We start from the raw sequence: 12961 nt of genomic DNA, 5'->3' as shown, positions 1-12961 counted from the left end.
TGTGCATCAGTCTGTGTGCTCTGCAGTGATTGACAGCTGCCGTTGTCGATGCTATACAGGCTTCATGAGAGCACTCTGTCTTCTGGATTAAGGAAACGAGATAATGCATCATGTCTTAATCTCAAATGTCTTAATCTCATTTAATCTTACTTGACATTGTCCACTTTTTTGGGGGGGGCAACACAAGTGAGAGCCACTGCACAGTTGTAATTTTGTCACACAGAACAAAATTCAGACTTGTGTTGTAAATGACACATAAATGTTATCAGAACATAAAAAGGTGTCTGGGGTGCTTTTTTAGTCACAAAGCATCATGTTCAGATGCCATCAAGATAGTATTAAAAAAAAGGATTTGAGGTTGAAAGTGGCTTTAGTCAGTTTATCTTTAATGACAATTTTGCTCCTGCATTGTTCCAGACAACAGCAAGCAGTCCCTCACCACTTGCACTGGCATTCCAGTCAAACAAACACAGCCGTGTGCTGTGAAACTCATTGCATCGTGGTGACTGTCTGGGTTGCATTTGGCTTCAGTGAGCACCTGAAAAAACTACAGTTTGGAACTATCTGTCAGCCCCCAGCTACTCTGTTTTTATTGTTCTGGCAACTTGTTCTGCTGCTGCCAGGCACCCTGGCTCCTTTGGATGGCTGTGCTGGCTGCTAGTTTTAGCATCACCACCAGCAACTGGCCTGTCAGCTCCCAGCAACTCTGTCTTTATCGTCCTGGGTAAGGGTTCTGGTGCTGCCGGCCTGGCAGGAGTACTATCAGCAGCAGCCTGAGCTTCTGTCTTCCCCTTTGTTGTTCCTCATCAGTGGACTCTCTACAGAGTCTGTCAACAGTTGAAAATTTGATGTAATTCACAAAATCAACTCCGTATTAAAAAAACGAGTGTGGTCGTTAATTTTGTCCAAACTTCCAATACGATGTCATGTTATATAAATGAATGGGTCAAAGCTGCTACAGTGCACTGCGGTGATAAAACATTTACAAGCGATGCCAGTAAAGGCACAGCATTCCTACGACTAATACATGGGTGGAAAAAACTGAATATCACCAACATTTGACTACAGAAAAAAATGACAGTATGCAGTATTTTGGGGGAGAAACTTCATTCAAGTTGACTTCAAACTTTCTGCAACTCCGTCAAGGCTGCAACTGCAAAGACGTTTTTCCTTCCAGACATACTGGGGCAGCACGCAGCTGTATAGTTCACCAGCATATGGATTAAATAAATACAGTCTGCACAGAGCTTGTTAACACTTGTTCACTTGGATCCAGCACAAGTTTTAGGCAAACCCAACAAAAAACATGCACTCACATCTGTGCACACCCAGACCAAAGCGTACATGTAACTTATATGCACACAAAGAAGTATGACACACACATGCAAACATCCTTATGTGTAGGTAAGTATTGTGAATCCAGATAGAGTTTTGCACAGACAAACTTGCACACACATAAATATATAGAGAAACTGGAGGGAACCTTTTGATAAATACTAAGTAGCATGTTAGTGATTAGCAAAAACTCCATTTACCACACTAAGGCAAGTCTGTTTGTATGTCTGAGTCCAATTTAACCAGTTTTCGAATCAGCATAAATTAACTGTATGGGAGTCTCATCTAATCACACACTTGGTTGGATATAAAAAGAATAAATTGTACATTTTAACTGAATGATCTCACATCTTTTACATGCGCACTAACATCTTACGTGTATGCAACAGTTACTTGTAAGTGCTTCAGTTGAAGTAGCACAACTCTCTCTCTCACACACACACACACACACACAAAACTGTTGGTAGGGGTCTGATCTACTTCTGGCTATGTGGTCAGTTGCTAACAAAATCTGATTAATGGATTTCAACTCAGTCTCTCCAACAAACACAGAAGCAGACTGAGAGGAAGATGAATTGGTACAAGCTTTGAAAACTAGGTTGGGTCCACTGCCCCTGCTTTGCCTAGTTACCGTTCTTAATCTGATTAATCGAATTTTTTTCCTCCTAGAAAGGCTTTGGAAAATGAGCGCACCAAGCACCGAATGCTAGTCAGGTTTTGCTGTGTAAATCTGACCCTCCAAACAATTTGGATACGAGGAGAAACAAACATGAACTGTACCGTGCGTGCCTGCATTAATGATAACATTTCTTCAAGCCATCAAATTGTTCCAGCATCAGTCTATGTCGTAAGATATACGATATGCCATCTCGATCCAAATGTTAACCAGGCTTATAGGGGTTGCAAGCCTGCTGGCATCTGGGCTGCAATGCGGTAGTATGGACAGCTCTGGGCACAGTTATATAAGCTAATGAACCATCTTAAGAGCCATTGGAGAATTTTTTGTAAACCAAATGCTACATTTATAAACTAACTGCCAATATACAGTACACTGTTGGTCAAGTTTTATCAATATATTACAGACAATGCAATCAATTCCTAAACAGCAACTATTATTGGCCAACTATGTCCTGCCTTGTACTTTGATTGCTTAGAAAGCAAACTCAGAATAAACAGGTCAAAACAGCTGCACCATAAAAAGATAATTATTCAGTGTGACAATGCAATCAGGTCTGCTTTCTCAATGTAGTTACAAACAGAGTTACTGCAAGCATGCAAACAGACCCATAATTGAGATAAAACAGACTTATGCAAAGAATTAACACACATCTGTCACCCTGATCTTTGATTGATTCGGTGTCCTTTAAAGTAGTCGATCATTAACAAACTGACAAATTAAGCCATTAATAGCAATGACACCTGGTGACACCTCCTTTATTAATCTTTGCCTGGCTAAATAATAAGTCTTAATTGGAATCTATTAGAATGAATTGTTAGTTGGGATGTCAGGGACAAAGAAAAAGACTTGTGTGCATGAGTTTGTCCATGTACGTCTTTGTGAGAAGATAAAGGTTTAATGCCCTCTCTACTTATTGATGAATGGGTATGTCTCGACGTCCTACACACACATACGCACACGGAAACACTGAAAAGGAAAAAAAAAAAAATGTGTGTGTATGTGTGTGGAAAACTAACAGCGGTAGAGCGTGCTGTAAAGCTGCGAGAAGATGAGATCATCACACACACTGAGCTACCTTCTGACCCATTTTGGCAACAGTCAACAGGTAGTTTACACGCGGATGTTCAAACGTTTTCTAAACCAGGCTCTGCTCTGACTTTTGCTGTTTGAGGCCGACACACACAGACAGTAAGAGGGTGACGCAAAAAGAGAGAGAAAGATCTGCTGACAGACAATGGGGAAGGAACACATCAGGAATCACCACCTCAGAGGAGCGAAACTCTTTTGTGGGCTACTATGTCACAGAAACAAAAAAAGAAGTCTTTATATGTGCACGCTGTGCTGCGTGTTGCGTGCAGGATCAAATTCAAATGGCTCTAACTCTACTCAACATTGCTCAGTTTTTTTAAAGCCTCAAAAAAAAAAAAAAAACTGGCACATGTGACTAACATATCAAAGACTAGGAGATAGCCCAACATGCACACACACCACTGCATCTATGAGAACATTTGTATACACACACTTGAAGGCATGCAATCATGCACATGCATACACACAGTTGAATAGACACACACACACACGACCACAGCTAAAAGCATCAAGCAGCTCAAAGTAATCCGCCCTGCTGAATAACATCACCAAGCAAAGCCACCGCACCGCATAATGAAAAACATACTAACACACACACAGATGCTCGCACACTGTGCAAAAGGACATACGCAAATTTGCATATCCATTATCATTCACTATGGTGCATGCAAAATAGCTAAGTAGAAAGATATTCATAAAGACACACCAAAAGTACAGAGACAGTCTCAAAGACACTCTGCAATGATCGTGCAGTCTCTGAGTCAATTACCCTCCATGCATTTACAGTTAAAGGGTCATTTCACCAAAAAAGACCTGCGTTTTTTTAGCCTTCCAGGCCGCTTGGAATTCACTTTAAAGAGATTTCAAGAAAGCTGCTAGTACTCATATATTGAGCTATACAAATAAAGAGGATTCATACACTTCCTAAAAAATCAACTTATCTTACATAACTCAATGTATAAGTCATTCAAATCATTCAGAAACCTTGCTCTGGAGAGTTTTGAACGGTTGAAACAGTTCCCAATAAAAACTGTTGAGACAGCAGAAAGAGCACGAGAGTGTGTGAGAGAAAGAGAAAGAAAGCAGACGTCGAGAGCTTCAGCGTGCGTTGTGACACAGGTAAAGGAGGATATGCAGCAGCTGTTTGTGCACCTTTGTTTGTGTGTTTCTGTGTGTGCTCAGCACAGCTGATGGCTGGTGAAAAATGGAAATAAATAACTTCAGAAATTTAAAGCGTGTCAGTTTTTGCAGCTTGTTAGTAACACAAAAGCCCCGATAAGGCAAAATACAATGCGGTTAAATTACCGTATGTTAGCGTCATAATGCATACAAATGTACACGCCCACATATATATATATCTATATACACACACATCTAGACGACAATAATTCTCTATTTACATGGCATAATTCAACAATATGGTTGTATGTACTGTATGTGAAAAATATTTCTTGATTTGCGAGCGTTTGGATAAAGGCAGACAGTTCGGCACATACGGTATTTAAACCGAAATAAAATAATACGGCACTGCTATAATTATAATGTATGCTACACCACAAACCACTGCAGCTTTTTGCACATGCTTACATAATAACCTCAGCTGTAAATATACGTACTTCCTGCAGTACAATAACCTGTGCAGTGCCATTACGTTCTAGGATCCATGACTGCACATAGCAAAAGGAAAAAGTAACCTTTTCAGTTCAAACACTCTGTTTTGGTGTTGTACAAAACTCAGCATTTAATTGAACAGGCACTCTTATTCATATGTTACCATCCCCTAATTGCAGGCTCACCATTAACGGTCTCTATGTAGCATGTGGGCTTCTGTAAAGCCTTGGAGATCCCTGGCACTAATCAACATTACTAATAGTTTGCTGTGGTGGTGCTGGAGTCGACGTTTGAAAGCGTATTTATGGGATCTGAAGAGCGAAATTAAAGCAGTTGTGTCAGAAACCTCTTGTTAACAGACATCCCTGGTAACAATTACATATTTTGGAAGCAAACCAATCAAACAGTAGATCAAGTTGCTCCCTCTAAACTTTACAAAGTGTGAGGAACTAATGAGCTCTGCTAATGAGGTCTACTGAACCAGAATGCAGCAGACGCTTACTGGAAGAGCAGGTAATGTTTCGCTATGAGTAAATTGCTCCACTGCTTGATGTCAAAAACAATCTTAACTTTTATTTCTGCATAGGAATCATTTGAAACAGCGCAGTATTCAAGCGATATTTAAACAGTTTTCCATCCTCACTGGGTGCCACCAGGCAAACATTAAATACCACAGCGTATGGAGGAGCGATTCAAGGCAACGTGCACAGTCACTTCCTCCACAAGTGATGACTAAGAGCAGTTTTTCATAATACTTCGTTGTTCTGCGTGTACGCCATTTTATCTGCAGTCGCTTAGTAAACTACCCCCCGTACCCGCTTTGGCTGGAGGTGGTTACATCAGACCCACAAACTGGCCGAGCTCTGAGAACGACGGATGCCTGTTAAAGCTTTTATTTTTTTATTTCTCGTGAAATTGTTTGCTTTCATAGTTTAAAGCAAGACTTGCTGTGCTTTCTGAATTACTGCAGAAAAAGTTGTTTTTTTTTCAAGGAATGAACGCTGATGTTGCAGAAAAAAGTGAATTATTGTTTTATTCCTAATGAAAAATAATTCATAAACAATTATTAGCACTTTAATTTAATGTAAAAAAATCCCATTAACATTTGTATTAATATTGTATTAAAGATTAGTGTCTAATTAAAAAGTGTATTATATACATTAATTACTAAATGTGATGTCAGTTTAAATGATAAACTGACTTTGTAAATATTCACGGTAGTTTTGTCAGAACATGTAGGTCAGAAACCAGCAGAATCCTGAATATCAGCAATAAAAACATTAAGTTTAAAGTTGTTAACTTTCCTATTGAGGAATTGAAAGTGAAAACATATATGTCCTACCTCTGCTGATCATCGGGTTATATAAACATCATGGCTGGCTCCTGGCTTTGGCATCGGTTCTGATGAAATGGCTCGGTTTAACCCTACGCCGCAGCGGTCCGTCCAGCAGCGCAGTTCGGCTACTGGCCTTCTGTACTCCACAGCGTAATGGAAAGCAGAAACCAGGTGTCAGACCAGAGCTAGTATCCTTCCATTTCTTAATCAGGTCCACACAACTCCTCGCAGGTCCGTGAGCATCCGCGCTGAAATTCTTCGGCTTCTTTGACTTTTGCTTGTGAAGGTCTTCAACTGTAAGTCGCATCAGCTACTTTAAGTCCACGGCTGCTGCCCCCCCTCGTACGCTTAACAGCTGGCCATTACAGCTTTGAGTTTGATCAAGTGTGTGTTCTGCGTAAGAGCTGTTATGCAAGCTGTCACGTTTGCTGTCCGGTCCTTTATTTTTATTTTTTGTTTTTTTTTTTCCGTAATTCAATTCTGGTTAAGGTCCTCAGTCATGGTTGTCAGAGTCCACTATCATCTTAACAACCTGCAAAAAGACAGAAAGACAAATATTGTTAGAAATGGGCACATGCTGCAGAAGTTAATGAAACCTACTGGAGCCAGATTTCAGACATTTTTTCCATACTTTACGTTTACAGGAAACAATTTTGCCTGGACTTTAGACGTCTACATTAAAATGGTTGATCAAAGGTGCACAATAGCCAAGAAAACATTCAGTGCCCTGCTCAGACCCCGGCCGGTTTGAGGTTTTTTTCTTTTCTTTTCCCATATGTGACAGCTGACAATGCCTTTCACATGTGAAGTCAGTTTTGAGGTCTTTTTAAAGTCGGGGCCACGGGTAATTTACAGTACAATTTAAAAAATAAAATAATAATAATAATAAATGTGATTCTTTCACAGTGAAAGCATTGTCAGCTTTCCGTAAACTAAGAAAAAAAAGTTCAATTTTCAACCAAAATCTACAATTAACAAACATGTCTGTGTTTGACAACTGTAAACTCGTTGCTTTTTTGCACATGTCAAATTATATTTTCTTTGTACCACAGAAGGACGTGAAGCACAACAAACAGCCCGGACATTAACAGTCAGGTAAATAATGAGAAAAAACTGTGCAGGCACAAAACTACTGGGGAAAAAAAAGGTCACTAATAATATCCCAAGGATATAATTAACAGCAGAACCCAGCATCTCGCTGTCTTCTTCTTCAAGTATGATTTGCTCAATTTCAATTGTGATTGCTTAATGAATCACAACAAGGCCGTCATTGATGAATAACTTCCAGGAATCAATAAAATAAATGATCACATATTGGATTTCCAGCGGCTGTGCCCGCTGACGAGTCTATTTTTCTTCATTCTGTAATTCTAACTGTTACAAGTTACACTCTAGTTCTCAGTTCCCCCTTTTGTTGCCCCAACCACAAAAATAACCCCACCCTCTGTGTCAGTAACACTCCTCTCCCGCTCTCTTTTTTTTTTTTTTCATTCTCACTCTGCCACCCTGTCTCCTTCTTTCCATCCATCTCGGCTCTCTCTACTTCGTACCGCAAATCAAAATGTTAGTCTGTATTTATAATAAACCGTTTTCCTCCGGTCAGTCTGGCTGGTGTGTGCGTGTATCTGTAGGTGCCTGCATCAACGGTGGATAAAGATTCAATACCTGTTCAGCGGTCTTGACCACTTCCACAGACAGATCTAACTTTGTTTGGGCTATAGATAGAAAGTTAGCACACCAGAACTGGAGGCTATCATTATCTGAAAATGGATATCTGCTGTTTCGCAAGAAAAAAAAATTGCTGGCAATAAAAGCCAAGAACATTATGAGTCATTACTGAAATTATGAGTCATTTTAAAGACCCTCCCATCTTAAAACAGTGCTGTTTTTCAGGATTAAAAACAAACTTCTCAGAAAAAAACACAGTTGATGATTTCCAGGTAGGCACTTGGAAAAAAGTTGTCCATAGGTAACCTTATGAAAGTGTCCACACCACAAAAAAAAAAAAAAAAAATCAAACACAACAAACAAACAAAAACAGAAGGTGAGAACTCCAGTATCACATCAAGCAGACATGCTTCCGGTTATTACATGATCGACCACATCATGTAATAACAGCGTTATAACGGAGAGGACGAATGTTCTTTTCAAAGCAGAAAAAAAGAAATCTCAGAATCAACTTATTCATTAGCAGTTCTCACAACAGGAAAAGAAAAGGGGAAAGAAAAGCTTTCTTTATCTTAAGAGTGAGTGTAGCTTTAAATATTTCTTTTTCCTGTGGAACTCTGACTCAGTCAGCCCCTGCTTACTCATTTTCTCAATCACTGTTTTTTGCTTCTTTGGTGTTTTTCTCTGTATTCTCTGTTTCTTTTTCTTCCTTTCTTTTTTTTAACTTCCACTATGACTTTTCTTGTTTTCTTGCATTCATTCATCTCTTTTTCTAGTATAACTTCCATTTCCCAAGCTCACGTCCATCAACTTCACGTTTTTCTCCCTCTCTCCGTTCCATGTCTCTCTCCCATCAATTCATCACTGAGCTCGCTGTCATATTAATGTGTTTCTTCTGACTGTTTTTCCAACTGTCATTGTGGCTGAGATACCCCCGACCTCCCAACCACCACTACAGCCCCCCCAACCCTTGTGCGCTCACCCCCGCAGCCCCCCACCCCCCCCATACACACACACTTTGTGAATGCGTGTGGTCCAGTCCGGCCATAGACTGTTACATTGTCCCAGACAGGTTGGACTGCGCCACTAGCCAGCAGACGAGGGGGGGATGGGGGGAGGCGGAAAGCGGGGGTTCCTAGGCAATGTTTGTTTTTCTGTTTCCAATTTGGTCCAGCCTGAGGAACTCCACACTCCGCTCTGTCTCAAACACACCATTCATGACGGCCTGACGTACATGATTACACACACATGCCCACTCGCCAGCTCTCCGCTCGCTCCGAAGCACGCACACACATGCAAACAGACGCACACACGCGTTACATGCTCTCACTGCCTCCAACAGACGCACAGACTTAGTGTAAATCCACAACGACAAACATAGCACTCGAGTTCATTTGCAATCATTTTTGTCACGAAACGCAAGACCCTCAATTTATCTTTGTCCTCATCTTTTATTGTTTTCTGATTTGTTATTGCTAATGCCGGCTCAAATGACATGGTGGTCAAACTAATTACACTCGTTTCTTCCTCATCTTTCGGCGATTTTTTTCCCTCTGCTGTCCCAAGGAAAATAATTGTCTTTGAAGGGCCGTTTTGATGTGTCTTGTTGCCTTTTCAGATCTTATGTAGACAGAGTTATGCTCCATGTTTCACCAATTAGAGCACAGAGAGTACATTGTTTGATATTCAGCTCAACTCAACCGTTCCAGCTGAAATGGATTATTGTGGTCATTTTTGCTGTTAGGACTTTAAATACAGTAACTTAAGATCTTTCTATGTACTAGTAAAATCGTTATCTTGGATCAATACAGACAAACTGTGCTGACAGGTAGTTATCAGTCTTTTCAGATGTCATGGAATTATCGTCCCCCTGTTTGGTTTAAGCATCAACGATGTACAAGCAGGCACTGTATGCAAATAAGGTTTACTATGATTCAGTGCTCTCCGGCTGGTTCCCTGCAGATCATACCAAAAAAGCAGTGCAAAAGCAGCAAGAGCTGCACGCAGAGCTTTGCCGTTCTATCCGCGGCATAAAACGTACTGAGTAGCAGGTGCAAAACCGTAAAGCTGGCTGTGGAGCTTTCCAATTTTAATGTCAGGTAAACAAAGAAAACTATTAAACTACTCTTGAGATTCTCATAATAATTTGTTTAGCGATTGCAAACAGCTTGTCAATCAAAGAAAGTTGGCTTCTTCCAAAATCGTAAATTAAATTAATATTAGGAGAAGAGACGAAGCAAGTGTTAATCAAAGCAGTCAATGCCCCAACACAGCAGATCATACAAAGTGCAGACAATCTCATACAGTGACGAGACAATGATTGGCCTATGGAGAACATCACATAACCTTAACCTTAAGGTCCTGACGGAAAAAAAAATGAACTCCATTAAGATCAGGTAAAATACAGCCAGACACTTTTCGGAAGTGTTGGCATGCATGACAAAAACAATGTTCTGATGACTACGTCTAAGGTAACAAAAAGAATATTTCCATGTTCCTAGCAGATCACTATAATTCACACTGTTAAATAAAAGCAAAGCTGAAAAAGTCAATTATCTGATAAGCTGATCATCGGAGTGTGTGACCATTCAAACGTTCCAATTCCTTGGTTCCTCCTTCCCTAATCTGAGAATTGATTTTTTTTCCACAGTGAATTGAATATTTAGGTGGATTGACTAACAAATCAAGAAAAGTGACGGCAGATTAACTAAAATAATAGTTAATAGATAGATAGATAGGAACATCATCCTATCAAGTATGCACATGTTCAACCACACCAAAGAACACAATTAAAACTTCTGCTCTACATTTTGCATTGATCTGACTGTCTGCACGGCAAGCGAGCAAACACACTGTGCCAGTGCTTCTGCTCTCTTGTGAATCACACCACTAAGTGACCTTGATCAACCAGATCTTTCAGCTGCTGAGGTTAAAGCTGAGGGAGTGGCTTACCTATTCATTACTGTATGCAACACCCACAGCTTTTAGACTTTTCTCTGACACATACGCACGTGCAAGTTGCTGACATAGCACAACTTTCCTGTGATACATAGGTTCCCCCTGAGTGGATAAATAAACAGTTGTAGGACTGATATTAGTCCACTTCTTCCTGTGGGGTTTGGAAATTAGTCTAAAACAGCATCACTGTTGCCACCAGTAACACTAATAATATAAAGAAAACTATACTTTACTACATAGTGTTACAAGTGGTTTTGAAACTGCTGAGCAAATTAATCTGCTACATCTTAGAAAACAAGAAAAGAGAAAGCCCAACTAATTACTAGTTAACTGCATTTGTGGCTGGTAGAGGAGACAAACTTACCAACCACAGTCAAATGAGTATCCACATTTGCCTCGTGGACGGTGCTAATGTCCCGCCTTGATGTACGATAGTAGCAGGAAACCGGGAGATGCATAAATCAACAGGGGACTGTTGATTCTGACCTTGCTCTCCACAGCTAAGACTCTCATACATCAAAAATAATGGAGAACAAACTCTGCTTCAGTGGTAGTTGTAGGCGTAATGGAAGGAACTAGTAGCTGCATAAATCAACAAGTTGATTGTTGACTCTTGCCTAGCTGTCTTTTCCCCCAAAATACGGAAAACAAACTACAGCTCTGCCAGAAACACACACGCATTACACACATGCATTCCACGAGCCTGCCGAAGTCTGCCAGACGTATCTGATGATTTTAAGTACACGCACACACCCATGCATGCTTGTGTTTGTGTGTGTGCGTGCCTTGGTTTGGTTTGTCTGTCTGGGTAAGCTCAAACATTACATCAGTCATACACACTCACATCCACAAACTGAAACAGGCAAATACACTAGATCATGCGCGCACTGCGCCACATTCGCTATTCAACACTCCGTCTCTCAGGAATACACACACATGCACACAAAGACAACCACACACACACACACACACACAATTTCCACTGCTGGAGAATCGGACGTTTCCTGCAAGCGGCCGGGAAAAATGTCTGGACAAACTTAAGACGCACACACGTACACACAACGGAACATTTTCAACCCACAATGTTGACATTATATTCCTTTCCAGAGCCCTTCTATCTACAAGCTGGCCAAGTGAAGCAGCGTTTCTCCATTGAGCAGTATCGGGAAGCAAGACTGGAAGACTGTCAGTGATGTCAATCCAGGGCTGGGCTCAATTAAAAGAAAAAAAGGGCTTTAATCAAATCTCAAAAACAAGTATAATCAACTTCTCATAATGGCTTGCTGTAATTTTTATACGGGATAATTTTCACTGCAGTAAAAACATCTTTAATGATTCTTTTTTCAGTGTCTCAATCAAAGATATTACTAGTGCCTAAGAGATACTGTATTAACTTACCTTTGATATCATGCGTGTATGATGGTGCAAATCTGATCTCCACTGAAGGCCAAAGCATCTTTCATTTTCTTAGACTGCAGCAAGGTTACATTTTCAGTGATGCAGTGTTCATTTGCAAAGAGATAGAAAAAGTGACGTACTGCCTTAGAGTCATATCACCGCCTTACATAGCTGAGGTTAACAATTCAGATTCAGCAAACCACATTTAAAAAGCACTTGGTAAAATTTTTAAACATACTAATAAGAGTGCCTCTCTTTTTACTGTCTTTTCCTCACAACGCATAAATCAACTCAGCTGATCATTATCAATTTAGTCACATTAAAGTTATCTGCATAAACTCTAGTAAACTGTTGTTATCACTGAAAAACTGCAGTTGTCCCTGGTCGTGCAATGTGTTTGAGGTGGAATCGGTCTGAAGGACAATGATAAATACAAACCTATAAGCCAAATGAGCAATCAGACCAGTTCTGTTAATGTGCATGACTGCTCAAATATATTAAAAGCAAGCTAGTATTAGCTGACACAAGCTATAGATTCTGTATTGATCCCCAAAGCAAAGGTTCCTAGTTTTTCCCAAATTTTGGTAAAATTCCAGTTTGAACAAACAGACTTCACTGTTTAAAACTGACTTTATTTTGAGTGTTTTCTAATGTCAGCTTACCTACAAACAGGCATAAATTGCTAACTGGCTAAGCCACATCCTTTCCTTGCCAATGCTCTCGATCACAAAGTACTATTTGAAAAAAATTATAATTTTCTTTTACCTTATGTGGAGTTTGTTTTGAAGCCTGTATTACTTGTTTATGCTGACAGCAAGATTAATGGGCTTTCCAAGATAATATTAGCTAGTGCCTCTTACTGGTGGCGCTATGGTGGAGCAGAAGAT

At 40.1% G+C, this 12961-nt stretch overlaps 1 protein-coding gene across 3 annotated transcripts in view; it reads right to left on the bottom strand.

Annotated features, from left to right (window-relative positions):
* The window catches only part of trps1 (trichorhinophalangeal syndrome I), a 114284-nt gene that overhangs the window by 88570 nt on the left and 12753 nt on the right, over positions 1 to 12961 (bottom strand). For all 3 annotated transcript variants that reach the window (XM_065470765.1, XM_065470766.1, XM_065470767.1), the window contains exon 2: positions 6057 to 6582. In XM_065470765.1, the coding sequence (XP_065326837.1) occupies positions 6057 to 6069 (13 nt within the window). In that variant the 5' untranslated portion in view covers positions 6070 to 6582. The remainder of the gene's footprint in view (positions 1 to 6056; positions 6583 to 12961) is intronic.

Source organism: Pelmatolapia mariae, linkage group LG22 (genome assembly GCF_036321145.2).
Source record: "Pelmatolapia mariae isolate MD_Pm_ZW linkage group LG22, Pm_UMD_F_2, whole genome shotgun sequence".
Lineage (NCBI taxonomy): Eukaryota > Metazoa > Chordata > Actinopteri > Cichliformes > Cichlidae > Pelmatolapia > Pelmatolapia mariae.
This window is presented reverse-complemented; position numbering and strand designations above follow the sequence as displayed.